At 41.0% G+C, this 27,098-nt stretch overlaps 3 protein-coding genes across 7 annotated transcripts; 2 read left to right on the top strand and 1 right to left on the bottom strand.

The window, feature by feature from the left end:
* Nucleotides 1-3,168: 3,168 nt before the first annotated feature.
* On the bottom strand, nucleotides 3,169-6,150 carry LOC143416791 (tripartite motif-containing protein 16-like). Its single transcript, XM_076882393.1, has 2 exons — nucleotides 5,952-6,150; nucleotides 3,169-5,235 (listed from the first exon to the last, which is right to left on the bottom strand). Exon 2 carries the CDS (start codon nucleotides 4,925-4,927, stop codon nucleotides 3,254-3,256), a length of 1,674 nt encoding a protein of 557 aa, XP_076738508.1. The 5' UTR covers nucleotides 4,928-5,235; nucleotides 5,952-6,150; the 3' UTR covers nucleotides 3,169-3,253.
* An 890-nt stretch (nucleotides 6,151-7,040) lies between these two features.
* Nucleotides 7,041-12,330, top strand: LOC143416793 (uncharacterized). 2 transcript variants are annotated; one of them, XM_076882409.1, is made up of 4 exons: nucleotides 7,041-7,326; nucleotides 8,338-8,520; nucleotides 9,605-9,868; nucleotides 11,212-12,330. In XM_076882409.1, the coding sequence occupies exons 2-4, from the start codon at nucleotides 8,349-8,351 to the stop codon at nucleotides 11,958-11,960; spliced, it is 1,185 nt and encodes a 394-aa protein (XP_076738524.1). In that variant the 5' UTR covers nucleotides 7,041-7,326; nucleotides 8,338-8,348; the 3' UTR covers nucleotides 11,961-12,330. The 2 variants fall into 2 exon arrangements, with proteins under 2 accessions (XP_076738524.1, XP_076738523.1); XM_076882408.1 differs by having other exon boundaries at nucleotides 7,046-7,326; nucleotides 8,332-8,520.
* A 3,727-nt stretch (nucleotides 12,331-16,057) lies between these two features.
* Nucleotides 16,058-26,667, top strand: LOC101474972 (uncharacterized). Of its 4 annotated transcripts, none has more exons than XM_076882386.1 (5): nucleotides 16,058-16,545; nucleotides 19,244-19,507; nucleotides 22,409-22,612; nucleotides 25,114-26,259; nucleotides 26,344-26,667. In XM_076882386.1, the coding sequence occupies exons 1-5, from the start codon at nucleotides 16,374-16,376 to the stop codon at nucleotides 26,430-26,432; spliced, it is 1,875 nt and encodes a 624-aa protein (XP_076738501.1). In that variant the 5' UTR covers nucleotides 16,058-16,373; the 3' UTR covers nucleotides 26,433-26,667. The 4 variants fall into 4 exon arrangements, with proteins under 4 accessions (XP_076738501.1, XP_076738502.1, XP_076738503.1 ...); XM_076882387.1 differs by having other exon boundaries at nucleotides 25,114-26,175; XM_076882388.1 differs by having other exon boundaries at nucleotides 25,114-26,007.
* Nucleotides 26,668-27,098: the final 431 nt, after the last annotated feature.

Consider the following 27,098-nt stretch of genomic DNA (forward strand, 5'->3'; position numbering starts at 1 on the left):
TTTAGCACCTTTGTGGTTCAGCTACCCAATTTCGCTGTGCAAGAAACCGCACAATGACAATAAAAAGCTCTAAGTCTAAGTCTCTGAATGGTTTCAACTTCTTGATTGACTGTTCTGAGTGATAATTTTTAGCTTTCCCAGTTAGGTGGAGATGCTGAGCTGCTAATGTCAGAAGCATGATACGTTGGAAGCCATCATCAAGTACTGCATGTTTCCAGGGGTTTTTTGCCATTACGCAGGAGCACTTTCACAACTTTTAACAGTAAAGTAGGACAGTCACTCGGTCTATCAAAGTACAACATCCTCCCTACAGGATTAACTTCAGTTCTAGGTCTCTGAATCACCTCACACAGGATCTGTAGATGTTGTCCCATGCAGGTAGCACAGTCTTTTCCCAGATCGCACTTTGCAGCCTGATGAGTTCTAGCACAATGCCAGCACCGTTTGTTTCCCTTTATTCAGTTTATTTTCTCATTCTTTGTCTAGTTAATAAACTCAGGGCACTTGCTAATGTGGTGTTCAGGTGAGCAGCAATATGCACATGCTGCCTTAGCTGTTATGATGGGTTGTGCTGCCTGTACAGGATGGGATGCATTTGTCCCATGTAATATTGTTGTGAGTGGAGAGGTGTACTTACGGGCAGGTCGTGGCTGGTTAAAGGATGAGACACGACTGTCCTTTCTTGGTTGACACTTGCACTCTATTTGCAACCAGGACGAGAACAAAGGTAAGTCATACATCATATCTCCTTGTTTCCTATAAATGTGCCGTTTGAAGCAAGTAGAATTTGACAACCCACTACAGCAACTACAGAATAAAACCACTAACCAGACTGATGACAGATTTCAAACATGCTGAATATGAAGAGTAGTATAATGTAAACTCACATGATTATCAGCCATAAGAACAAATTTAGATTTATATTGATGATATATAAGGTATATAAATGTTAGTACAGTGTTATGGTCTGTCTAGGCGTGGCAAGACCATAACATAAGAGTGATCCATCCCCATCTGATCCAAAGCAGCACATCACGCAATTAATACTTTTTGACAGTGATTTATTTACAATGAGTGAATTTAGAAACAAAGGAAGGGAGATTATTATAACTTCGAACCTAAGGACAAAATAACAAACAGAAGGGAGCCTATCTCAGGGATAAATCAAACTTACCTATTCAAAAGAATTAAACCAAACCACAACGACTTACCTCCCTAACTAACAAAAACAGGAGAAAACTGTAATCAAACAAAAAGGCGGTCCACCCGTACATGCTCCTGCATTAAACAAACATTACTATACAGTAAACACAGTCTGCCAGTTGGGATGGGCCGAGGATGAATGACTGGCCGTCCAGGGGGGTGTCTTCTTATATGCTGCCTCCTGGTCATTAGCCAATCGGTACAAACCGTCCCACTGGATGCACCAATCATGGAGAGGCACCTGCACACTCAGATTTGAATATTAAAATTACGACAACAGTCGTAACAAAAGTTTGAATCAGTCCAACATTATTTTCACACATCAATGGACCACTGAACTTCTCAGCTTCTAAAATGTAAAGCCTCATTTAGAAACTACACAAGTACAGTGGGGCAAAAAAGTATTTAGTCAGCCACTGATTGTGCAAGTTCCCCCACTTAAAATGATGACAGAGGTTAGTAATTTGCACCAGAGGTACACTTCAACTGTGAGAGACAGAATGTGAAAAAAAAAAATCCATGAATCCACATGGTAGGATTTGTAAAGAATTTATTCGTAAATTAGGGTGGAAAATAAGTATTTGGTCACCTCAAACAAGGAAAATCTCTGGCTCTCACAGACCTGTAACGTCTTCTGTAAGAAGCTTTTCTGTCCCCCACTCGTTACCTGTATGAATGGCACCTGTTTGAACTCATCATCTGTATAAAAGACACCTGTCCACAGCCTCAAACAGTCAGACTCCAAACTCCGCCATGGCCAAGACCAAAGAGCTTTCGAAGGACACCAGGAAAAGTATTGTAGACCTGCACCAGACTGGGAAGAGTGAATCTACAATAGGCAAGCAGCTTGGTGTGAAAAAAATCAACTGTGGGAGCAATCATCAGAAAATGGAAGACATACAAGACCACTGATAATCTCCCTCGATCTGGGGCTCCACGCAAGATCTCATCCTGTGGGGTCAAAATGATCATGAGAACGGTGAGCAAAGATCCCAGAACCACACGGGGGGACCTGGTGAATGACCTGCAGAGAGCTGGGACCAAAGTAACAAAGGTCACCATCAGTAACACACTACAACGGCAGGGAATCAAATCCCGCAGTGCCAGACGTGTTCCGCTGCTGAAGCCAGTGCATGTCCAGGCCCGTCTGAAGTTTGCCAGAGAGCACATGGATGATACAGCAGAGGATTGGGAGAATGTCATGTGGTCAGATGAAACCAAAGTAGAACTTTTTGGTATAAACTCAACTCGTCGTGTTTGGAGGACGAAGAATACTGAGTTGCATCCCAAGAACACCATACCTACTGTGAAGCATGGGGGTGGAAACATCATGCTATGGGGCTGTTTTTCTGCCAAGGGGACAGGACGACTGATCCGTGTTAAGGACAGAATGAATGGGCCATGTATCGTGAGATTTTGAGCCAAAACCTCCTTCCATCAGTGAGAACTTTGAAGATGAAACGAGGCTGGGTCTTCCAACATGACAATGATCCAAAACACACCGCCCGGGCAACAAAGGAGTGGCTCCGTAAGAAGCATTTGAAAGTCCTGGAGTGGCCTAGCCAGTCTCCAGACCTCAACCCCATAGAAAATCTGTGGCGGGAGTTGAAAGTCCGTGTTGCTCGGCGACAGCCCCAAAACAATACTGCTCTCAAGAAGATCTGCATGGAGGAATGGGCCAAAATACCAGCTACTGTGTGTGCAAACCTGGTAAAGACCTATAGTAAACGTTTGACCTCTGTTATTGCTAACAAAGGTTATGTTACAAAGTATTGAGTTGTATTTTTGTTATTGACAAAATACTTATTTTCCACCCTGATTTACGAATAAATTCTTTACAAATCCTACCATGTGGATTCATGGATTTTTTTTTTTTTTTTTTGATTTTTTTTCACATTTTGTCTCTCACAGTTGAAGCGTACCTCTGGTGCAAATTACTGACCTCTGTCATCATTTTAGGTGGGGGAACTTGCACAATCGGTGGCTGACTAAATACTTTTTTGCCCCACTGTACATATAATGGTCAGGGATCAACATGAACCTGTCTTCTCTATTTGACTTTAATCAACTCTGCAGTGGCTCCAAGTCCATAAAGAAAAAGTCCAGCATAGAGCGGCTGAGTGAATGTGGTCTGGACTCTGTGGAGGAGAGTCATGGTTTCAGAGACGCTGTAGAAAGACAGAATACCTGCTCTGTGATCCAGGTACACTCCTACTCTGGTGGACGGAGGACCTGAGAGGTGAGTTTGGACATTGTTATGGCGAAATTTATTATTGTCTGTGTACCAATATAATGCCCAAGATTTGTCGTTGCGTCCAAAGAAACATTCATTCACTCTCCCTACTCTGCCGATGTTCTTGTATGTGACTGCTATACAAACTCCTCCCCATCCCCACTCCACCTCCCAGTAACAACGTCCAGTCAGACTCTCTCTACTCAGGACTTGATAACATCCTGTGAATCTGTCTGGATGATCAGAATAAGACTGTTGTTGCTTCATAAATGTTACTTTTCTGTTCCCTTCAGATAATAATAGATGTGTGTGAGTTGTGTTTGGATCCAGTGTGATTTCACGTGAACATTTTAAGAATCCAGCTCTGGTCTTTGGCTCTGCTGGTGACAGTAAAACATCCTCTTCAGTGACTGTCAATGAGATGTTTGTCCATTCCTCTCTCAGAATGTCCTGTAGTTTATCTCTGGTCTCTGACACAGCTGCTGTCACATCCTCAAAGTAGCTCAGAGGAAGAATATTGATGCTGGATGAGTGTGTAGACTCACTGAGTGCTGACAGTGAGGGGTAGTTGTGTAGAAACTGGTTGTGATCCTCTGTGTGTGAGAGCTGCTCCAGCTCGCCGTCTTTCCTCTTCAGCTCAGCGATCTCCTGCTCCAGCTTCTCCTGAAGCTCTTTGACTCGACTCACTTCAGTTTCCTGCTGGGATCTGACCTGCTGCTTCACATCAGAGCTTCTTTTCTGGATGAGACGGATCAGCTCAGTGAACATCTTCTCACTGTCCTCCAGTGTTTTATCAGCAGAGCCATTGATGGCCTCCACCTCCTGTTGAAGCAGCTTCACATCTTTCTCTCGCTCCTGGATTCTCTGCTGGATGTTTAGTCGTCTCACCTCGAGCTCCTTCTGCTTCTCAGTCCTTTCTGCTGCAGCTGGGACTGTTTCATGGCCTTTATGTTCATCCATTGTGCAGAGATAACAGATACTCTGCTGATCAGTACGACAGAAAATCTTCATCACCTCATCATGACGAGAGCAGATGTTCTCCTGGAGCTTCTTGGAGGGGGCCACCAGCTTGTGTTTCTTTAACGGAGCTGCATCATAGTGAGGTTGGAGATGTTTCTCACAGTAAGAGGCCAGACAGACTAAACAGGACTTGATGGCTTTCAGCTTCCTCCCAGTGCAGACATCACAGGCCACATCTTCAGGTCCAGCATAGCAGTGATCAGCTGGAGCAGCTTGGAGTCCAGTCTTCTTCAGCTGCTCCACTAAAGCTGCTAACATGGTGTTTTTCTCCAGGACAGGCCTCGGTGTGAACGTCTTCCTGCACTGAGGGCAGCTGTGGATTCCCTTCCTGTCCTCTTCATCAAAGTGGGTTTTAATACAGTTCCTGCAGTAGCTGTGTCCACAGGGAATAGTCACCGGATTTATCAGTAGATCCAAACAGATGGAACAAGAGAAGGTTTCTCGGTCCAGCTGAACTCCTTTCTGTGCCATTTCTCCTCTCAGTGTCAGTGACTGTGTGAGTTTCTCTTCCTTATAACTGAAACTAGTCTGAGCTCTGATCTCAACAACATGTTTCTGCAGTGAATGGAGCCTGTCAGCTCTTACACATCACCACATGTTGACTGCATGTCAGAATGATAGAAGTGATACAGACGATGGTATCAGATCCACATTAACGTGATGGTATCAATACTTTAGTTTGTGTCTCTCCTTTAACTTAAGTCCGCTTCATCAAACAGCACCTCTCTTCTTCTTCAGATCTTAATGGCATTTGGCAAACACAGATCCATTTTCATCACCTGTGCAGACAAGGGTAAAGCAGTGAAAAGGAAAAAAGAAAATCTTTGAATCAATCAATTACACAATTGGCCTGACAAATTCCATCCAATTCTAGCAAACTGTTGCATCCAGTAATATGTGTTTTACTGATTTGATTGTTTTCCTAACCAATGTTTCCAAGACAAGTGAGAATCAACAGACACCCCAACATAAAACTGCCAGTCCTTTACTCAGGACATGATATGTGCAATTTAGACATTTTTCATCTTTAAATCACGTCCTCACAGTGAAACTTTTGTCATTCTCTTTAATAAGAAAGAAACAAGTAATCTGAGCTGCTTTGATACTTACAGCATCTCCGTGGTGGGGGGAGGCCTAATCTCATAGCTAATTTATCCACATCTACATCTTACTTGGCTCATCAAACATAATAACAACAGACAAGCCGTCACATTTCTCGCTATAATATGCGTTTTAAAACAGAACTTTTGTCCCCGTTTCTGTTTTCTTTTTTCTATTTCAGGTACTCCGGATAAAACCCCACAGACGCTCTTTTGTTGTCAGGCAGCAGACTGTGGAGTCCATTAACGCTTATTTGACTGAGTCGTGTGTCTTTATCTTGTTGAAACACATCTCTACAAACACTCATCAGAGAGCCGTTTCTCAGTATTTTAGCACTCTTCATCTCCCTACAGGCGTATTTATCGCTGTTGTTGCTAAATCTGGTTCCACTCACCGAGCCGAAGAGTTTTTCTTCTTGGGCCATTTTTTTATACTTTACATCCCTCTTCGTGTCTCGTTGTCACGGTTACACTGTCCATTTTCTCCACATTACAGATTTCATTTTGCTCTTATTGTGGTTTTCGCCTCGTTTAACTTCGTCGTCGTCGTCGTCGTTTCTTGGCGGTTAGCAAACAACGACGTGGCGCATTACCGCCACCAAGTGGCTTGGAGTGTGGACTAGCGTTAGCTCATAGCAAACAATCAAATAAATAATACAGTTTATTATTGTTGTTGTTGTTGATGATGATGATGACGACGACGACGACGACAACAACAACAACAATAATAATGCTAGAATAAAACACATAACACAACGTTGACAAAAGAAGAGCAATAAACACAAAAGCACAAGATAAAATGAACAAACAGTGGGTTCACAGTGAATATGCAGATTTGAACAGATGGGTTTTGAGTCTTGATTTAAACTGGGGGAGCAAACCAATGTTTCTTATATCTGGGGGCAGAGAGTTCCACAGCCTGGGAGCAGAGCAACTAAAAGCTCTGCTTCAAGTGGTGGTGAGGCCATAAGAAGGCACAGAAAGCTGGATAGAAAAAGAAGATCGAAGTGAACGGGCAGAAGAGGTAGTGCTTAACAGGTCAGAGAGGTAAGGAGGAGCAAGGTTATGAAGGGCCTTGACGGTGAGCAGAAGAAGTTTGTATATTATCCGGAAGGACCCAGTGAGGTTTAGTGAATTTTGAACCAGTTGAAGCTTATGGGGGGATTTTGGAGGAAGACCCTGGAAGAGAAAATTACAGTAGTCAATGCGGGAGGTAATGTGTGTGTGTGTGTGTGTGTGTGTGTGAGAGAGAGAGAGAGAGAGAGAGAGAGAGAGAGGTATCAGGAAGTGAAATAAGAACAGAATCAATAAAGTATTCTGATTCTGATTCTGATTCTGAAGTCGATGGCGGGAGAAAGAGCGGTGGTGAAAAAAGTTCAACAAGAGGCGAAAACACACACACACACACACACACACACACACACACACACACACACACACACACACACACACACACACACACACACAAACAGAGGAGGGGGGAGGGTCCACGAGAGGTTTGACCGGCAGGTCTGCGAAGGGACCGGAAACAGCAGAGCGACGTGACGTTTCAGGAAGTGAAATAAGAACAGAAGTCGATGGCGGGAGAGAAGAGCGGGGGTGAAAAAAAGGTCAAACAAGAGGGGAAAATACAAAAAAAAACCAGTGAAAGTAAATCTGTAATGTGGATGAAACGGACAGTGAGCGCAATGTAACCGTGACAACGAGACACGAGGACGGATTTAAGTCGAGGTTAAAAAACTGTCTCCAGAAGAAAAAGTCTTCGGCTCGGTGAGTGGAACCAGTTTCAGCTACAACGGCGATAAATAAGCATGCAGGGAGGTTAAGAGTGATATAATACTGAGGAACGGCTCTCTGATGAGTGTTTGTAGGGATGTGGTTCAGCAAGGTAAAGACACACGACTGAGTCTAGTAAATGGAAAGGAGGTGCAGTTTGGGCAAAGTGTTCAAGCAGTAGGTAGAATGACAATGTGGTGGAAAAAGTGACAAGATGGTGATAAAGTGGCTGAAGTGATAACGAGCTCAGCATAGACAGGAAAACATGACAAACATCATGTGGAATCAGCTCATTGTTATTGTTATTAATGTTTTTACTTCAGCTGGGGTAATTGATGGATGAAGGAAATAAGTTCCACTGAATTACAACAAGTAGATATAGGAAAATAAGATATGTGTTACTATATAAGCTATGGGACAGATTTATGAAGCAGGACAGATTATTGTGACGCAGCAGTTGCAGTGAGATTTAGAAACATTGTACTGTAATTTATTTAGAAGCGTGAAGCCAGTTCACTTGAGTAAAGAACAGCTCAAAAACCAACCGATCTGATGAGGGAAACAGTGATGGCCTACTAGCTAAATCAAGATGTGACCCTGTGAACGACTTCCCTAAACCTGCAGTCCAGCAGTTCATCTAAACAAAAGGCACCTAGACTAAAACAGATGGACTTGTGTTTGCTATACCATAAAACAATAAAAGAAGGTACGAGCTCTTCTTGTGACTCCAGGATCTGAGTGTGAATGCCAGAACACTCTGGAAGACACACAGTCTTTGCAAACTACTAAGGATCACACATCCTATCACTACACAATCAATTATTCACCTCTAAGCATATATGGTTTTATTTTTCTAAGCATAAATGACAATCAACAATATAAACCTGACAGACTTGAATGGCCCGTATTTGTGAGAAACACAAACTAAAGTACTGATCCCTTCACGTTAGTGTGGGTCTTATACCAATATGTCTGTATCATTTGTATCGATCCGCCCAGCCCCAGCCTCAGCAGCAATGAGTTCAGCTCAGTATCTGAGAGAGTTCATCAAGGAGAGACTAACTGCTGTTTGTGAAGAAATCTTCTCAGAGGTTCAAAAAACCATCGTCCAGTATGAGGAGGAGATCAACCGTCAGCACAGACTGCTGGATATCAGCCGGAAACCCGACAGAAACTCTCACATCATAGGTATGGACATGTTTTTAACTCTGTGCTGTTCAAGCTCAGATTCTTCAGTGTGACTGACTTTACTAGAAGAAGTTAAACTGGGTATTTATCAGTGCTGTGGGTCAGTGTCGGTAAATGGCCTGCATTTGTATAACGCTTTTCTAGTCCATAGGACCCCAAAGCGCTTTACACTACATTCAGTCATTCACCCATTCACACACTGGCGATAGCCACATTGTAGCCACAGCTGCCACTGACAGAGGCGAGGCTGCCGGACACAGGCGCACACCGGGCCCTCTGACCGCCACCAGTAGGCAAACATGGGGTTAGTATCTTGCCCAAGGATATTTGCAGCATGCAGCCAGGAGGCAGCCTGGGATCGAACCACCGACCTTCTGATTAGTGGCTGACCTGCTCTGCCACTTGAGCTACAGCCACCCTGATGGACTATGTTGGACTGGTGCAGGTCCATGGTCACTGCTAGATTAGGTGTTGTGCTGTTTGGAATAACACTACCCTCAGCCGTGGTGAGAATATCCAGAATAAATCTAAACTAGTTTATATCATTGCACAAAACCAGATTTCAATAAATGATTAAATATGTTGACCGAAGTTTTCTGCAGTTAAATTTAAATATAGTTAACGAAAGCTCCTTTTTTGATTGACATATTTTGATTCATTTATTTAAAGTGTTTGTCGAACAGATTCCACTGTTGAGTTCATCGAGTGTCAGTTTTCCTCTCCAAGCACTGAGACAGAGCAGTAAAGATAAAGGTAGATCTCAGATATACAATACACATTTAACTTTAAAAGTTGTTACCAGACTTCTCTGAAGTGGATGACCTGTTAGGAGGCAGTAAGAGAGGAGGAAAGACCACAGAGGAGGTTCATGGCTGTGGTGAAGGAGGACATGCAGAGAGTTAGTGTGAAAGCGGAGCGTGCTAGAGATGGTGTGGTGCAGGCAGATGATCTCCTGTGGAGGCCACTAAAGGGGGCAACCTTTTAGGATGGCTGCCAAACGCACAAAGTGCTTTTTAAAAATAGTGTTTTCTGTTACTGTTCATCACATTAATGACCTTTTTATTGTGTTTCTTTTCTCCTCAAGACCCCCCACAACAACATGTCTGTGAGGAAGAGGAGGGTCTGGATGAGCAGCAGGTCTGTAACCAGGAGAGGAACTCCAGTCTGGACCAGGAGGACCCAGAGCCTCCACAGATTAAAGAGGAACAGGAGGAGCTCTGCAGCAGTCAGGAGGGAGAGCAGCTTGGACTGAAGCAGGAGGCTGAAGGCATTATTGTCTGGACTGATGAAGAGCGACTCACACTGCTGGAGACCATCTGGAAACCAGAGTTAAAGTTGGATAGAATAGGTATGTAAAATTATTATTGCTTTTATATTATTAAAATGAATATGACTCATGTAGGATCCTAATCACAGGTTACAGGGTTTTTTTTCCTTTTTAGAAGCACAGAAAGAATTAAAAGTCCAATCAGCATGAATGCATCTCTTTTCTCTTAACATGTAACATTAAACCTCCACTTGGTATACGTCAAAGAAACTGACTTGAGTCTGGAACCTAACTAAGCTGTTAGCTTAATGAAGTTTTATTGCCTTAAAGGGTTGTTGGTTGTTTTCTAAATACAGTATTTCCTCGATTATCAGGAGGGTTGTGTTCTGGGACCCACCACATTAGGTACGAATCAATGAAATGGAAACCATATCTTTTCTAAAATTATTTTTTAGATGTTTTAAGCCATAATAACCCTCCCTACGCTTTTTCAAACCCTTTGTATAATCTTAAAACATCTGTATGTGTGTACAGTACCGTATCTTATATGTTGGAGCTATTTGTTCTTTTTTTCATTTTAAAATTTGTTTAAAGTTTGTTGTTAGTTGACTTATATTTTGGGGTTTATTTACAAGTTTTATTTGTAGGTTAATATTTGTTTTAATGTTTGGTGTGGTTTTGGTGTTTACCTTGTTAAGTCAGTCAGTAAGAGCTGTAGGGCCATTTGTTTGTATAAATATAGAGACTGGTATTGGACCAGCATGCACTGGCCTATGTTTTTTTTTTTTTTTTTTTTTTTTTTTACCAGAGCAGGCGAAGCAGCAGCAGGAAGTAATAAAAAATGAATCTTGCTATTGCTTGCCAAACTGGACGAATAAGCCATAAAAACGCAACTTTCAAGTATGGATAGTGGACTGCTTTTGCCTGCGTACAAAATATTATCTCAGTGCAGCAGTAGCTTGTGGATTTGTAATTGTGGGATGCTTGGTTTGTCAAACAAAAGGAATTGCCACTACACTATATTTTAAAATACTTTGCACATATTTTATACTGTAGACAATAGCCCAGCAACCAGACCCTGAACTTCAACATATAACAAACTGATGAGCAGTCAGGCCGAAGCCTCCATTTCTACCTGTTCATGTTTATAAAGTAAAATCACTATGACGACCACTTTAAAGTCTCTTTCTATTGGTTTTCATTTTTAATTTGTGTTTTTGGCTTTGTGCTCATACCTTAATACTAAGAGAAAGATCATATGTGTGTCCTTATTAGGATAGGGATTTGTGTTGGTGTATGGCAAATTAGTAGAAAATGGATTTCAGGTCATTTTCACAGAGAAATGTGAAAGTAATGAGAATATTCAGAGTTTACAAAATATTTTCACCCGTTTTTCTATCATTTTTCTCTATTTGTCTCTTCAGACCCCACACAGCAGCAGGTCTGTGACCAGGAGGACCCAGAGCCTCTACACATTAAAGAGGAACAGGAGGAGCTCTGCAGCAGTCAGGAGGGAGAGCAGCTTGGACTGAAGCAGGAGACTGAACAAAAACTAAACAGTGAGCAGCTCCTTTCTCACAGCTCTCCTGAAGCAGAGAGCCAAGAAGATAAAACAGGTCACGATCAGAGAGTAGACGACACTCCTGCATCAGACAGTCAGAGTAAAACTGAAACAAAGACAAATGTTCTAACATGTGACAATTGTGGAAAAATGTTCAACTCTGAGTCCGATCTGACTACACATCGGAGAGTTCACACACGTAAAAAATCATGTTGTTGTTGTTGGACCTGTAGGACAAACTTCTGTCAGTTCTTGAAACTTCACACAGGTAAGAAATCACATCCTTGTAGCACCTGTGGGAAGGAATTAGTTTCAAAGTCAGCACTAGAAGCTCACATAAGAACTCACACAGGTGAGAAGCCGTTTTCTTGCAGCACCTGTGGGAAAAGTTTCTGTCGGAAATCAGCACTGAAAACACATACAAGAACTCACACAGGTGAGAAGCCGTATTCTTGTAGTACCTGTAATAAAACATTCGGTCAGAACTGGACACTGCAAGCTCACGTAAGAACTCACACAGGTGAGAAGCCGTATTCTTGTAGTACCTGTGGAAAGAAATTCAATTGGAGCACACACTTAAAGAGACACATAAGAAAAATTCATAATGCTTGAAATATTCATGCTTCCAAAGTGTGAGACAGCTTTGAGTCGTAGCAGTGTGTGGGTGGTAGAGCTCACTAACCAGAAGTCAAATCGCTGCACTGATTTAAATAAATGTAGAAACTGATGTTTTGACTCTTACAATCTTTTCACATTTGTGACCTTAATCTGGTCAGTCCTTGAGTATGGGTGCATAGTTTTATGTTTTATGATAAGTGTGGTTTGGATGATCCTGTGGCTGGACTCCAGAGTTGGATCAGTTTGGCAGCGACTGTAGTTGTAATGGCTCTGCTAACGTATCCAGAATTGAAGACGTGTTCCAGTTTTTTGTTCGATACTGAAATAAATATGTGTGTTGAGGAAAAAGTCTGGGTGTTTTCTTTTGTTAAAAAAAAGAGAGAGAGAAAACAGTCTTAGAGGAACTATTTGTACACAGAATGTGCTCGTTTTTATTGAAAATGTAACCACTAGGTGGCAGTGTTTCATGAGACAGAGTTAGTGTAGCTGCCCCTGCGCTTATTTGAGCTAGTTGCTAGAAGTTGCTAAATGTCATTGACTTTCTGTGGTTTCTGGTTGTTAGTGATTAGCAAAATTACTTCATGAAACCAGCTCCACGGGGACACCTGCTGGCCAATTTTGTTATCGCTACATGTTGTAGATGCTGTTCTGTGAAACAATGATTCAGATAAGCCCAGCACAATTTTAAACAAAGTTCCTTACTACACCAGGCGATCAGTAATTACGATCAACAGAACACAGGGTTCCAACTGTTTTTGGATTCAGTTGGCTTTGGTTTTTGCTCACAACCCACAAAGTTTGGTTGACATTTATAATTTCTAGTTCTACAACATCATCACAAGCATCAGTTCTACACTCTCAGCCAAAGGTAAACGCTGGCATAGCATTAGGTTCTAGTTTAAATTAATTAAAAAACATATATTGAAATGGAAAAAAAGACAAAATATGCTCTCCTCCTATATAAAAAAAGTAACGTTTGTTATATTTTCATGGGCTTATTCTGACCAATCATAATAGTCCATTTCACATACATTTTAAAATAATTCTCTGTTGACAAGCGTCTGTCATCATCTATATGACAGAAATCACAGAATACGATTATTTATTTAATTACACTTCTAGTGATTCTAATGTTTAAGAAACTACATTTGTCTGCGCAATCTACAGCAAAGTAAGAGAGACAGTTTTCTTTTGCACATGCTCGTGTAATATGTCATTTTACAGAGTAATGCAAAAGTAATCAGTGTTGGGAAGGTTACTTTTAAAATGTATTTGACTACAGATTACTGAATACATGCCCCAAAATGTATTCCGTTACGTTACTCTGAGTAACGTAATGGAATACATTGGATTACTTAATGTATTATCATGCTTTTTACAACTACATGAATGTACTCTTGCTGTGTGATTTTTTTTTTTTTTTTTTTACTATTACTGAAGGTTACTCGTTATACCAATACCAACTAGATTTTTAAATCCTAATATAAAATGAGTAACAGTAGGGTGGACATTAGGTAAGCCTGCACTTTTTGCAGTGATCTCGTATAGAAAACTATTCCGTGCGTATATAAACAGGTCCGCAGCTCCGAACCGTAGTAAAGGGACCTCTGGCTAATAGGTCGACTTCCGTGTCAGGCCGAAAACTATCTTTACTTGTTTGGGTCAACTTTGCCCAGCGAGACAGAGAGAGGCGTTGAAAGGCTGCTCCAAAAGAACTTATTGTTTCGAGAGAAAAAAACACGAGCGCAGCGTACAGTCGAGTCTTAATAGCTTACTTACAACTGGGCTTGTCAGGATCTCTTCTTGGCTGCAGTGGTTATTATGATATTTACATGCTTCCATCTCCCGTTTCTGCTCGGTGACAACTCCTTTTTCTCCCTCCCTCGCTCACAGACACATAACGGGTATGGCAGTCCATTCTCCCTCAGCATGGACTACACTACCCATGAGGCCACATTCTTTAGAGCATTGCCTGTAACACTCTGCCTATTGCCTTCAATTAAAAATCAAAATTAAATATTTTTTGAATAATAATTTGTAAAAATATTTCATCAGGTCATTATGAGGGCCACAAGTAGAGGTGACATGAGCCACGAGATTGAGACACAGGCATACAGCCTCTTAATACATGTTTTGTTTGGTTTCCACCACCATGGAATTACCAAAAATAGAGAGGGTAGAGACTAACATATGAAACAGGAAAAGACCCTGTGTAATCCATTTATTTCAACAAAGTAACTGTATTCTGAATACCACCCTTTTAAACGGTAACTGTAACGGAATACAGTTACTCATATTCTGTATTTTAAATACGTAACGCTGGTACATGTATTCCATTACTCCCCAACACTGAAAGTAATATAATGAGAAGTGTAACAAATTACTTTCTCCTGGGAGTAGTTAAGTAATGTACTGCTTTACTTGTAAGAAAAATGTTCTGTGTAATATTTAAATTACATTATTTTTCTGAGTAATGACCCCAACACTGATCACAAGAATGAAGGGAAATGCGTCCAACATGCATAAACATTTGACCTGACAGCATGTAATTAATTGGCACAATGTATTTGATTTGATTTGCTGCTTGGTGATAGTGGTGACTCTCAAAGCAGAGCCAAGGAGATTTGATAAGAGAATCAAGAAGTGATGCTGAGAATGGAATCGGAATCTCAAAATTCTTATCAATCCCTAATCACATCCCTAAGAAGTCGTTCGGACCTCTGTGCCAGACAGCAGGAAGGTCGAAAGTTTTTCAATGTCTAATGTCTTTGTGTTTCCCTGATGAGCATCACTAATAAATAATACAGATTTTTGCACACAACTTTTATTCCTTGAATTATTTTTCTATTGGCAGCAAAGAATTTTATTGTTCTACTAGCACACAGGAGACATGCCCTGTACTTGCTGACCTCATATCAACTCTTAACTTGGACTATGTTGGAATTCTGCCTTTATATCTCAAACCTTTAAACAGCACCGAGTCTGCACCAGAGAGCATAAGAACTCAAAGTGTCTGGAGCAGCTTAGCCTCATTTATTAGAGGCAATCAAGTCTTATTTTTAGATCCAGTTTAAAGTTTGCGCTTTTCCACTCTGAGCGCTCAAAGTGCTTTTTACAACTTGCCCCATTCACCCACTCAAGCAAGCTCTTTTTTTCTATGCTGTTCCTATGTAAGTACTTTCTAACATTCACACACAACTTTCACAAACACACGCACTGATATTGTTTCATGCTTAAATTTCAGATGAACTGCTACACAATTTGCCTCACTGTTAGAAAAACTAAATGACAAACTGAGACTGAGCAGAGGCAGAAAGTTTGACCTTGTCTTGCCAGAGGTGTAAATGGGGAAGTCTGTTGTGCTTTTATACACTGCCTCCTAGTGACACAACCTGAGGAGTTGTTTAAACATAGCAAAACAAACAGGGGTGAATGTACATGCAACAGGTGTGTGCCATGATTAGTTGTTTCATCATAAATGGAATGGCGCAAACATGCAGACTGGTTGGGGATTGAACCACCATCCTTGTGATTAACAGATGACCTGCTCTACCTCTTGCAAAGCCAGCTGTGTCTCCCCTGATAGATTTTCTCATATAAAATTTGTAAGTATAGCTGTGTATTTGCAAATGATGGTCCTTGTTGCACATTAAGCGTGTTTCATGACTGCTTTCAATGCAGTGAAAGCAGAGGCAGTGGCAGCTTGTCAAGTGTGCTAATCTCCCTCAACATATGATGCATTTTTCCGCCGTTGTTGTCATTCTGACTATAAAATGCAATTTTAAAGATTCTTTTAAATGAAGATACCATTATCTTTAATGTGAACAAAAAGATTTTATATGAAATAAAACTGAGCAAAATCTTTTCATCTTTCTTCATTCCAGGATGTCACTCACTTTATTTTGTGTTAGCAGGAACTTCATGTTCAGCTCAGTGTGATTGACTTCAAATGTGAGAAATCGTTACACAACTGAACCAGCAGTAAACATTAAAGTGAGCAGAGAGACTGAAAAACAAAGAAACTCTTCTTCATCATGGTTGTAGAAAACTGTCACACAGAGCTGAGCCGAGGAGGACACCTGGTGGACAAACATAGACATGACAAGAAGAATCACTAAAGCGCAGAGGAGCGACAAACAGCTGAAAATACTTAATGAAAAGGATTCTCACGCACCATAAAAAGACTCAACTTACAAAGTCTAACAGTCTTTTATTATCTGTCTGTATAATGTGACCAACATGTAAATATAAAGACCGCGGCCCTATGGGACTGTTGAGGATTGATCACGTGACACGAAAAGCGGGAACCGCTAGCTTAGACGACGTAAGCTTCATGTTTGATTTGCACTTAGCCGAGGACTTTAGTTTGGTGATCTTATATGAAAATATTTCAGTTGTGAAGCAGCAATGAGTTCAGCTCAGTATCTGAGAGAGTTCATCAAGGAGAGACTAACTGCTGTTGGTGAGGAAATCTTCTCAGAGGTTCAAAAAACCATCGTCCAGTATGAGGAGGAGATCAACCGTCAGCACAGACTGCTGGATATCAGCCGGAAACCCGACAGAAACTCACACATCATAGGTATGGACGTGTTTTTAACTCTGTGCTGTTCAAGCTCAGATTCTTCAGTGTGACTGACTTTACTAGAAGATGTTAAACTGGGTATTTATCAGTGCTGTGGGTCAGTGTCCAGTGATGGACTATGTTGGACTGGTGCAGGTGTTCCAGATCTACTGGCGTTTAGATCAACTGGCGTTGGTCGAACAGATGTGTGGCAGTCTTGCGTTTCAGGAGCTGCTACCGACAAATCAGCAAAAAAACGCCAAATGTGTCATCTGTGACACTTGTGAGGTTGTCTCAAACACACTCCGTCAGTCTTGATGCTGTTGAACAACAAAATGTTTAAAAATGTGGCGAGTTTACCTGGTGATATCCTCATGCGCGACGCGATCGCGAAAACAGCAAACAATTAACACCACGCCGATGTTGTTCACAGGACAGCAAGAGTAAACGATCGGGAGACTCTTGTCGTCGTTATCGTTCCCCTCGCACGGTTTATTTCTCCGATTTCAGCGTTTTTGCTTCACAACTAAAGCGAACAGTTTACTTTGTGCACTAACATGGAGTCGAGTCAACCAGCGCCACCTCTGGCCAAGTGCCACAGCCTACAGCCAGATCAACCTGTGACACACATCTGCACCACGTTTGAATTCGTGTCATGCACATTTGTACCTTTCAATTGTGTCTGTTTGTGCGTCATGCAAATAAACCTTTGAAAAGAATGAAATGACACTAATATTTCACTAGTGTTGTGTTGCGGGAATTGCCGTCTTGTGTGTGACTGGATGCAGTAAGGAGTGTATGTGATGTGTGTGTGTGAGCATGCGCGTGAAGGAAACGCGGGGAGCGAAAGAGGAAAAAGAGAGGGAGAGTGTGTCATGGGTAGAGAGGGCGACCGGGAGCAGCGTTCTAACGGGCTACTATGCAGTGTGTTTTCGAAGTGTGCAGTACTGTTATTAAAGCCTCATCTCTTCAGTACTCTCCGGTGCCTCGGCTGATTTCTGTCTGCCTCACTACTCCACAAAAGTGAAGGGAGTTAACCCCGAAGGAGGACAAACTTCGGCCCTGGAGGAAGCGTCTCCCCTCGCGTCTCCCGACCACGGTCAGGGGACTGACGGCGAGGAATGGTTAACAGTTGTAACATCACATGTCGTTAGTGTAGTCTGTCTGTGTCTTTTCTCTGCGAACAAACATTTTAGAGTTGGTTGTTATATACAGTCTGTATAAGTGTGGTTAATCTAATAAACATTTGTAAGGAGATGGCAGTTACTGTGAATGTACTGCAGGTGATTAGTAATAAACAGTCAGACAATGACTCTGACAATCTCATTCAGTCTTGCAGATCGAATGCACCTTCTGTGGAAAGTGGTACCACACAGTGTGTGTGGACTTTCCCTGTGCAGAAGGCGACTACAGATGTTGTGGGTGCTAAATAAACAGAAAAAACTGATCCCTGTTGTCTTTGCTTACTGATTGTTTTTAGTGTTGACAATCCACATTGCTGGGATTGCATCTGTCAACATGTTTGTGGGTAGATCTGGATGTATCAGGGGTTAGTGCAGCCACTCAGTCTCTACTCAATGCGATCATAGCAGCAGGTGCAGATGTGTGTCACAAGTTGATCTGGCTGTAGGCTGTGGCACTTGGCCAGAGGTGGCGCTGGTTGACTCGACTCCATGTTAGTGCACAAAGTAAACTGTTCGCTTTAGTTGTGAAGCAAAAACGCTGAAATCGGAGAAATAAACCGTGCGAGGGGAACGATAACGACGACAAGAGTCTCCCGATCGTTTACTCTTGCTGTCCTGTGAACAACATCGGCGTGGTGTTAATTGTTTGCTGTTTTCGCGATCGCGTCGCGCATGAGGATATTACCAGGTAAACTTGCCACATTTTTAAACATTTTGTTGTTCAACAGCATCAAGACTGACGGAGTGTGTTTGAGATAACCTCACAAGTGTCACAGATGACACATTTGGCTTTTTTTGCTGGTTTGTCAGTAGCAGCTCCTGAAACGCAAGACTGCCACACATCTGTTCGACCAACGCCAGTTGATCTAAACGCCAGTAGATCTGGAACACCGGTCCATGGTCACTGCTAGATTAGGTGTTGTGCTGTTTGGAATAACACTACCCTCAGCCGTGGTGAGAATATCCAGAATAAATCTAAACTAGTTTATATCATTGCACAAAACCAGATTTCAATAAATGATTAAATATGTTGACCGAAGTTTTCTGCAGTTAAATTTAAATATAGTTAACGAAAGCTCCTTTTTTGATTGACATATTTTGATTCATTTATTTAAAGTGTTTGTCGAACAGATTCCACTGTTGAGTTCATCGAGTGTCAGTTTTCCTCTCCAAGCACTGAGACAGAGCAGTAAAGATAAAGGTAGATCTCAGATATACAATACACATTTAACTTTAAAAGTTGTTACCAGACTTCTCTGAAGTGGATGACCTGTTAGGAGGCAGTAAGAGAGGAGGAAAGACCACAGAGGAGGTTCATGGCTGTGCTGAAGGAGGACATGCAGAGAGTTAGTGTGAAAGCGGAGCGTGCTAGAGATGGTGTGGTGCAGGCAGATGATCTCCTGTGGAGGCCACTAAAGGGGGCAACCTTTTAGGATGGCTGCCAAACGCACAAAGTGCTTTTTAAAAATAGTGTTTTCTGTTACTGTTCATCACATTAATGACCTTTTTATTGTGTTTCTTTTCTCCTCAAGACCCCCCACAACAACATGTCTGTGAGGAAGAGGAGGGTCTGGATGAGCAGCAGGTCTGTAACCAGGAGAGGAACTCCAGTCTGGACCAGGAGGACCCAGAGCCTCCACAGATTAAAGAGGAACAGGAGGAGCTCTGCAGCAGTCAGGAGGGAGAGCAGCTTGGACTGAAGCAGGAGGCTGAAGGCATTATTGTCTGGACTGATGAAGAGCGACTCACACTGCTGGAGACCATCTGGAAACCAGAGTTAAAGTTGGATAGAATAGGTATGTAAAATTATTATTGCTTTTATATTATTAAAATGAATATGACTCATGTAGGATCCTAATCACAGGTTACAGGTTTTTTTTTTTCCTTTTTAGAAGCACAGAAAGAATTAAAAGTCCAATCAGCATGAATGCATCTCTTTTCTCTTAACATGTAACATTAAACCTCCACTTGGTATAAGTCAAAGAAACTGACTTGAGTCTGGAACCTAACTAAGCTGTTAGCTTAATGAAGTTTTATTGCCTTAAAGGGTTGTTGGTTGTTTTCTAAATACAGTATTTCCTCGATTATCAGGAGGGTTGTGTTCTGGGACCCACCACATTAGGTACGAATCAATGAAATGGAAACCATATCTTTTCTAAAATTATTTTTTAGATGTTTTAAGCCATAATAACCCTCCCTACGCTTTTTCAAACCCTTTGTATAATCTTAAAACATCTGTATGTGTGTACAGTACCGTATCTTATATGTTGGAGCTATTTGTTCTTTATTTTTTTCATTTTAAAATTTGTTTAAAGTTTGTTGTTAGTTGACTTATATTTTGGGGTTTATTTACAAGTTTTATTTGTAGGTTAATATTTGTTTTAATGTTTGGTGTGGTTTTGGTGTTTACCTTGTTAAGTCAGTCAGTAAGAGCTGTAGGGCCATTTGTTTGTATAAATATAGAGACTGGTATTGGACCAGCATGCACTGGCCTATGTTTTTTTTTTTTTTTCTTTTTTTTTTACCAGAGCAGGCGAAGCAGCAGCAGGAAGTAATAAAAAATGAATCTTGCTATTGCTTGCCAAACTGGACGAATAAGCCATAAAAACGCAACTTTCAAGTATGGATAGTGGACTGCTTTTGCCTGCGTACAAAATACAGGGAGTGCAGAATTATTAGGCAAGTTGTATTTTTGAGGAATAATTTTATTATTGAACAACAACATGTTCTCAATGAACCCAAAAAACTCATTAATATCAAAGCTGAATGTTTTTGGAAGTAATTTTTAGTTTTAGCTATTTTAGGGGGATATCTGTGTGTGCAGGTGACTATTACTGTGCATAATTATTAGGCAACTTAACAAAAAACAAATATATACCCATTTCAATTATTTATTTCTACCAGTGACACCAATATAACATCTCCACATTCACAAATATACATTTCTGACATTCAAAAACAAAACAAAAACAAATCAGCGACCAATATAGCCACCTTTCTTTGCAAGGACACTCAAAAGCCTGCCATCCATGGATTCTGTCAGTGTTTTGATCTGTTCACCATCAACATTGCGTGCAGCAGCAACCACAGCCTCCCAGACACTGTTCAGAGAGGTGTACTGTTTTCCCTCCTTGTAAATCTCACATTTGATGATGGACCACAGGTTCTCAATGGGGTTCAGATCAGGTGAACAAGGTGGCCATGTCATTAGTTTTTCTTCTTTTATACCCTTTCTTGCCAGCCACGCTGTGGAGTACTTGGACGCGTGTGATGGAGCATTGTCCTGCATGAAAATCATGTTTTTCTTGAAGGATGCAGACTTCTTCCTGTACCACTGCTTGAAGAAGGTGTCTTCCAGAAACTGGCAGTAGGACTGGGAGTTGAGCTTGACTCCATGCTCAACCCGAAAAGGCCCCACAAGCTCATCTTTGATGATACCAGCCCAAACCAGTACTCCACCTCCACCTTGCTGGCGTCTGAGTCAGACTGGAGCACTCTGCCCTTTACCAATCCAGCCACGGGCCCATCCATCTGGCCCATCAAGACTCACTCTCATTTCATCAGTCCATAAAACCTTAGAAAAACCAGTCTTGAGATATTTCTTGGCCCAGTCTTGACGTTTCAGCTTGTGTGTCTTGTTCAGTGGTGGTCGTCTTTCAGCCTTTCTTACCTTGGCCATGTCTCTGAGTATTGCACACCTTGTGCTTTTGGGCACTCCAGTGATGTTGCAGCTCTGAAATATGGCCAAACTGGTGGCAAGTGGCATCTTGGCAGCTGCACGCTTGACTTTTCTCAGTTCATGGGCAGTTATTTTGCGCCTTGGTTTTTCCACACGCTTCTTGCGACCCTGTTGACTATTTTGAATGAAACGCTTGATTGTTTGATGATCACGCTTCAGAAGCTTTGCAATTTTGAGACTGCTGCATCCCTCTGCAAGATATCTCACTATTTTTGACTTTTCTGAGCCTGTCAAGTCCTTCTTTTGACCCATTTTGCCAAAGGAAAGGACGTTGCCTAATAATTATGCACACCTGATATAGGGTGTTGATGTCATTAGACCACACCCCTTCTCATTACAGAGATGCACATCACCTAATATGCTTAATTGGTAGTAGGCTTTCGAGCCTATACAGCTTGGAGTAAGACAACATGCATGAAGAGGATGATGTGGACAAAATACTCATTTGCCTAATAATTCTGCACTCCCTGTATTATCTCAGTACAGCAGTAGCTTGTGGATTTGTAATTGTGGGATGCTTGGTTTGTCAAACAAAAGGAATTGCCACTACACTATATTTTAAAATACTTTGCACATATTTTATACTGTAGACAATAGCCCAGCAACCAGACCCTGAACTTCAACAGATAACAAACTGATGAGCAGTCAGGCCGAAGCCTCCATTTCTACCTGTTCATGTTTATAAAGTAAAATCACTATGACGACCACTTTAAAGTCTCTTTCTATTGGTTTTCATTTTTAATTTGTGTTTTTGGCTTTGTGCTCATACCTTAATACTAAGAGAAAGATCATATGTGTGTCCTTATTAGGATAGGGATTTGTGTTGGTGTGTGGCAAATTAGTAGAAAATGGATTTCAGGTCATTTTCACAGAGAAATGTGAAAGTAATGAGAATATTCAGAGTTTACAAAATATTTTCACCCGTTTTTCTATCATTTTTCTCCGTTTGTCTCTTCAGACCCCACACAGCAGCAGGTCTGTGACCAGGAGGACCCAGAGCCTCCACAGATTAAAGAGGAACAGGAGGAGCTCTGCAGCAGTCAGGAGGGAGAGCAGCTTGGACTGAAGCAGGAGGCTGAAGGCATTATTGTCTGGACTGATGAAGAGCGACTCACACTGCTGGAGACCATCTGGAAACCAGAGTTAAAGTTGGATAGAATAGGTATGTAAAATTATTATTGCTTTTATATTATTAAAATGAATATGACTCATGTAGGATCCTAATCACAGGTTAAAGGTTTTTTTTTTCCTTTTTAGAAGCACAGAAAGAATTAAAAGTCCAATCAGCATGAATGCATCTCTTTTCTCTTAACATGTAACATTAAACCTCCACTTGGTATAAGTCAAAGAAACTGACTTGAGTCTGTATGTGTGTACAGTACCGTATCTTATATGTTGGAGCTATTTGTTCTTTATTTTTTTCATTTTAAAATTTGTTTAAAGTTTGTTGTTAGTTGACTTATATTTTGGGGTTTATTTACAAGTTTTATTTGTAGGTTAATATTTGTTTTAATGTTTGGTGTGGTTTTGGTGTTTACCTTGTTAAGTCAGTCAGTAAGAGCTGTAGGGCCATTTGTTTGTATAAATATAGAGACTGGTATTGGACCAGCATGCACTGGCCTAAGTTTTTTTTTTTGTTTTTTTTTTTGTTGTTTTTTTACCAGAGCAGGCGAAGCAGCAGCAGGAAGTAATAAAAAATGAATCTTGCTATTGCTTGCCAAACTGGACGAATAAGCCATAAAAACGCAACTTTCAAGTATGGATAGTGGACTGCTTTTGCCTGCGTACAAAATATTATCTCAGTGCAGTAGTAGCTTGTGGATTTGTAATTGTGGGATGCTTGGTTTGTCAAACAAAAGGAATTGCCACTACACTATATTTTAAAATACTTTGCACATATTTTATACTGTAGACAATAGCCCAGCAACCAGACCCTGAACTTCAACAGATAACAAACTGATGAGCAGTCAGGCCGAAGCCTCCATTTCTACCTGTTCATGTTTATAAAGTAAAATCACTATGACGACTAGAGATGGCACGATACCACTTTTTTATGTCCGATACCGATACCGATATCATAAATTTGGATATCTGCCGATACCGATATGAATCCGATATAGTGTTTTTTAATCAACAAAACTGTTTTTTAAATATCTTGCTGCATTTTGTATAAGTTCATACTCAAGTTTAAAACAACAACTACACTAAAGCTATTCTGTTATACCTGTATGCAAAAAAAAATATTTCATATTTCAGCAATACTGATCAATCTAATAAACTTAAACCTACACCATCCTCCCTATTCTGGTATTTTAAAGAGTACTTAGCATAAATATTAAGCAACCTAACTAATAGGGTTCCAACTCCCAGCAACAACAAAAATAAATAAATAAAAAATAGGGAACCACCCCTCACGCTCCACCTCATGATGCTTAATCGACGTAATCAACCTTAATTTGATGCAGTGTGAAAAAAAAAATGCACAGAAATCAATTATTTTTCAAGAAATATTAAATAGATTCAACATCTTTCTTCAACAGAATTGCAGACTGCACAGATGGTACCTTCCCAAAGGAAAAAGTAGTATAGCTTACTAGGGTATATATATTAGACTTAATAGTTACTATATACAATAATGGACTTCTATTCATTTTGCATCAAATTAAAACTTTGGGTGTCAGATAATTATTTATTAAAAGCTCGACATTTTAAATGAGAATAAGAAAGAAAAGTATGTCTTTGTGCCCCCTTTTCCCTGTTAATGCCCTATCGGCCCCCCTGGCTAAACTTTGCTAGATCCGCCCCTGCACAGTTACCAGCGTCAGCTATGTAGAAAAAGATCCTCGAGTAGAAAGTAATATTAAATAAATTCTAACAACAGCTGATCAAGCTTAAACGTGCTGCTGTTGTTCAGCCGCTGGTTTCCTCTTTCTGGTGCAAAGTGGGCCAAAAGCAAACTAGAGACACGGACTCGCGACAGAAAAGCCGATCAGCTGATCATTAAGCCGTTTCATGATTGAAGTAGCAGCAAGAAGAGGCAGTCGCTTGTTAAGCTTAACGCAGGAATGCTTTACAAACAGTTAGAGATGGACTTACACACTTGCTTTACTTCTCTCGGGATAACTTTGTCGGAGATGAAATGCCGGGTTGCTAGCGAAGCTCCAAATGCTATCCAGACCACCGACAGGTCCCGCATGCCACAGCCGCTCTATCACGTGATGCATACTGCTCCGACTGCTAACGTTCTGAGGTGAGTTACGGCGTGTTGCAAGTTTTGTGAGGTGCTTTCGTGATATTTAATGGATCGGATTACATTTTTTATTTTTCTCCGATATCCGATCCAGTCATTTAGGTCAGTATCGGACCGATACCGATACGTAATATCGGATCGGTCCATCTCTAATGACGACCACTTTAAAGTCTCTTTCTGTTGGTTTTCATTTTTAATTTGTGTTTTCGGCTTTGTGTTCATACCTTAATACTAAGAGAAAGATCATATGTGTGTCCTTATTAGGATAGGGATTTGTGTTGGTGTGTGGCAAATTAGTAGAAAATGGATTTCAGGTCATTTTCACAGAGAAATGTGAAAGTAATGAGAATATTCAGAGTTTACAAAATATTTTCACCCGTTTTTCTATCATTTTTCTCCGTTTGTCTCTTCAGACCCCACACAGCAGCAGGTCTGTGACCAGGAGGACCCAGAGCCTCCACAGATTAAAGAGGAACAGGAGGAGCTCTGCAGCAGTCAGGAGGGAGAGCAGCTTGGACTGAAGCAGGAGACTGAACAAAAACTAAGCAGTGAGCAGCTCCTTTCTCACAGCTCTCCTGAAGCAGAGAGCCAAGATCAAGTAGAAAGTCAGCATGTGGACTCAGGATCAACTAGAAACATGGAGCTGAAGCAGAGAAGACATCACAGAAAGACAAGTCACGATCAGAGAGTAGACAGCACTCCTGTGTCAGACAGTCAGAGTAAAACTGAAACAAAGACAAATGTTTTAAAATGTGACAGCTGTGGAAAAACTTTCAACTCTGAATCCGATCTGACTACACATCGGAGAGTTCACACACGTAATAAATCATGTTGTTGTTGTTGGACCTGTAGGACAAAATTCAGTCAGTGCTTGAAAATTCACACAGGTAAGAAATCACATCCTTGTAGCACCTGTGGGAAGGAATTAGTTTCAAAGTCAGCACTAGAAGCTCACATAAGAACTCACACAGGTGAGAAGCCATTTTCTTGCAGCACCTGTGGGAAAAGTTTCTGTCAGAAATCAAACATGGAAATTCATACAAGAACTCACACAGGTGAGAAGCCGTATTCTTGCAGAACCTGTGGGAAAAGATTCAGTGATAAATCAAACATGGAAATTCATACAAGAACTCACACAGGTGAGAAGCCGTATTCTTGTAGTACCTGTAATAAAACATTCACTCAGAACTCAACACTGCGATCTCACGTAAGAACTCACACAGGTGAGAAACCGTATTCTTGCAGAACCTGTGGGAAAAGATTCAGTGAGAAATCAAACATGGAAATTCATACAAGAACTCACACAGGTGAGAAGCCGTATTCTTGTAGTACCTGTAATAAAACATTCACTCAGCACTCAACACTGCGATCTCACGTAAGAACTCACACAAGTGAGAAGCCGTTTTCTTGCAGCACCTGTGGGAAAAGATTCAGTAAGAAATCAAACATGGAAATTCATACAAGAACTCACACAGGTGAGAAACCGTATTCTTGCAGAACCTGTGGGAAAAGATTCAGTAAGAAATCAAACATGGAAATTCATACAAGAACTCACACAGGTGAGAAGCCGTATTCTTGTAGTACCTGTAAAAAAACATTCACTCAGAACTCAACACTGCGATCTCACGTAAGAACTCACACAGGTGAGAAGGCGTATTCTTGCAGCACCTGTGGAAAGAAATTCAGTCAAAACACACACTTAAAGAAACACATAAGAATTCATACTGGTTGAAATATTCATGCTTACAAAGTGTGAGACAGCTGTGAGTGATTTCAATGCAGTGAAAGCAGAGGCAGTGGCAGCTTGTCAAGTGTTCTAATCTCCCTCCAGTCTATTGGTGACCTCACTTAACATTAAGATAAATCCTTCTGTTGTGATTCTGTGATTTATAAAATGTAATTTTAATGATTATATTCAGTGAATATATGTTTGTTGTGAACAAAAAGCTTTTATATGAAATAAAACTTTGAACAAAATCTTTTCATCTTTCTTCATTCCAGGATGTCACTCACTTCTGAAAATGTGAAACTAATCTTTGGCTACGTTCACACTGCAGGCAAAAGCGCATCAAATCCGACTTTTTTGACCCTATGTGACCCATATCCGATCATGGTATGACAGTGTGAACGGCACAAATCCAATATTTTCAAATCCGATCTGGGTCACTTTCGTATGTGGTGCTGAATCCGATACACATCTGATGTTTTAGAAAGCGACTGCTGTTTGTATGGTCACGTCGCATTAAAGGCGTCTTTTACGTCACTGACACAAGACAGACGCCAATTATCAGCGCCGGAGAAGACATCGCGAACGCTTCCTGGCCATCTCGTGTGGATGTTAGTGAAACAGTTGGTAAGACAGCGTTGGAGGAACGTGGAAATTTTATTTGTACTGTAC

This window comes from Maylandia zebra, linkage group LG3 (genome assembly GCF_041146795.1).
Source record: "Maylandia zebra isolate NMK-2024a linkage group LG3, Mzebra_GT3a, whole genome shotgun sequence".
In the NCBI taxonomy this organism is placed as follows: Eukaryota; Metazoa; Chordata; class Actinopteri; order Cichliformes; family Cichlidae; genus Maylandia; species Maylandia zebra.

Bases quoted from the DNA above. Each gene is read 5' to 3' on its own strand.
- LOC143416793 (XM_076882409.1), top strand. From the start codon at position 8,349: ATGAGTTCAGCTCAGTATCTGAGAGAGTTCATCAAGGAGAGACTAACT. The intron at 8,521-9,604 runs GTATGGACATGT...TTTCTCCTCAAG, and splicing joins CAGAAACTCTCACATCATAG to ACCCCCCACAACAACATGTC. The intron at 9,869-11,211 runs GTATGTAAAATT...TTGTCTCTTCAG, and splicing joins GTTAAAGTTGGATAGAATAG to ACCCCACACAGCAGCAGGTC.
- LOC101474972 (XM_076882385.1), top strand. From the start codon at position 16,374: ATGAGTTCAGCTCAGTATCTGAGAGAGTTCATCAAGGAGAGACTAACT. The intron at 16,546-19,243 runs GTATGGACGTGT...TTTCTCCTCAAG, and splicing joins CAGAAACTCACACATCATAG to ACCCCCCACAACAACATGTC. The intron at 19,508-22,408 runs GTATGTAAAATT...TTGTCTCTTCAG, and splicing joins GTTAAAGTTGGATAGAATAG to ACCCCACACAGCAGCAGGTC.
- LOC143416791 (XM_076882393.1), bottom strand. From the start codon at position 4,927: ATGGCACAGAAAGGAGTTCAGCTGGACCGAGAAACCTTCTCTTGTTCC.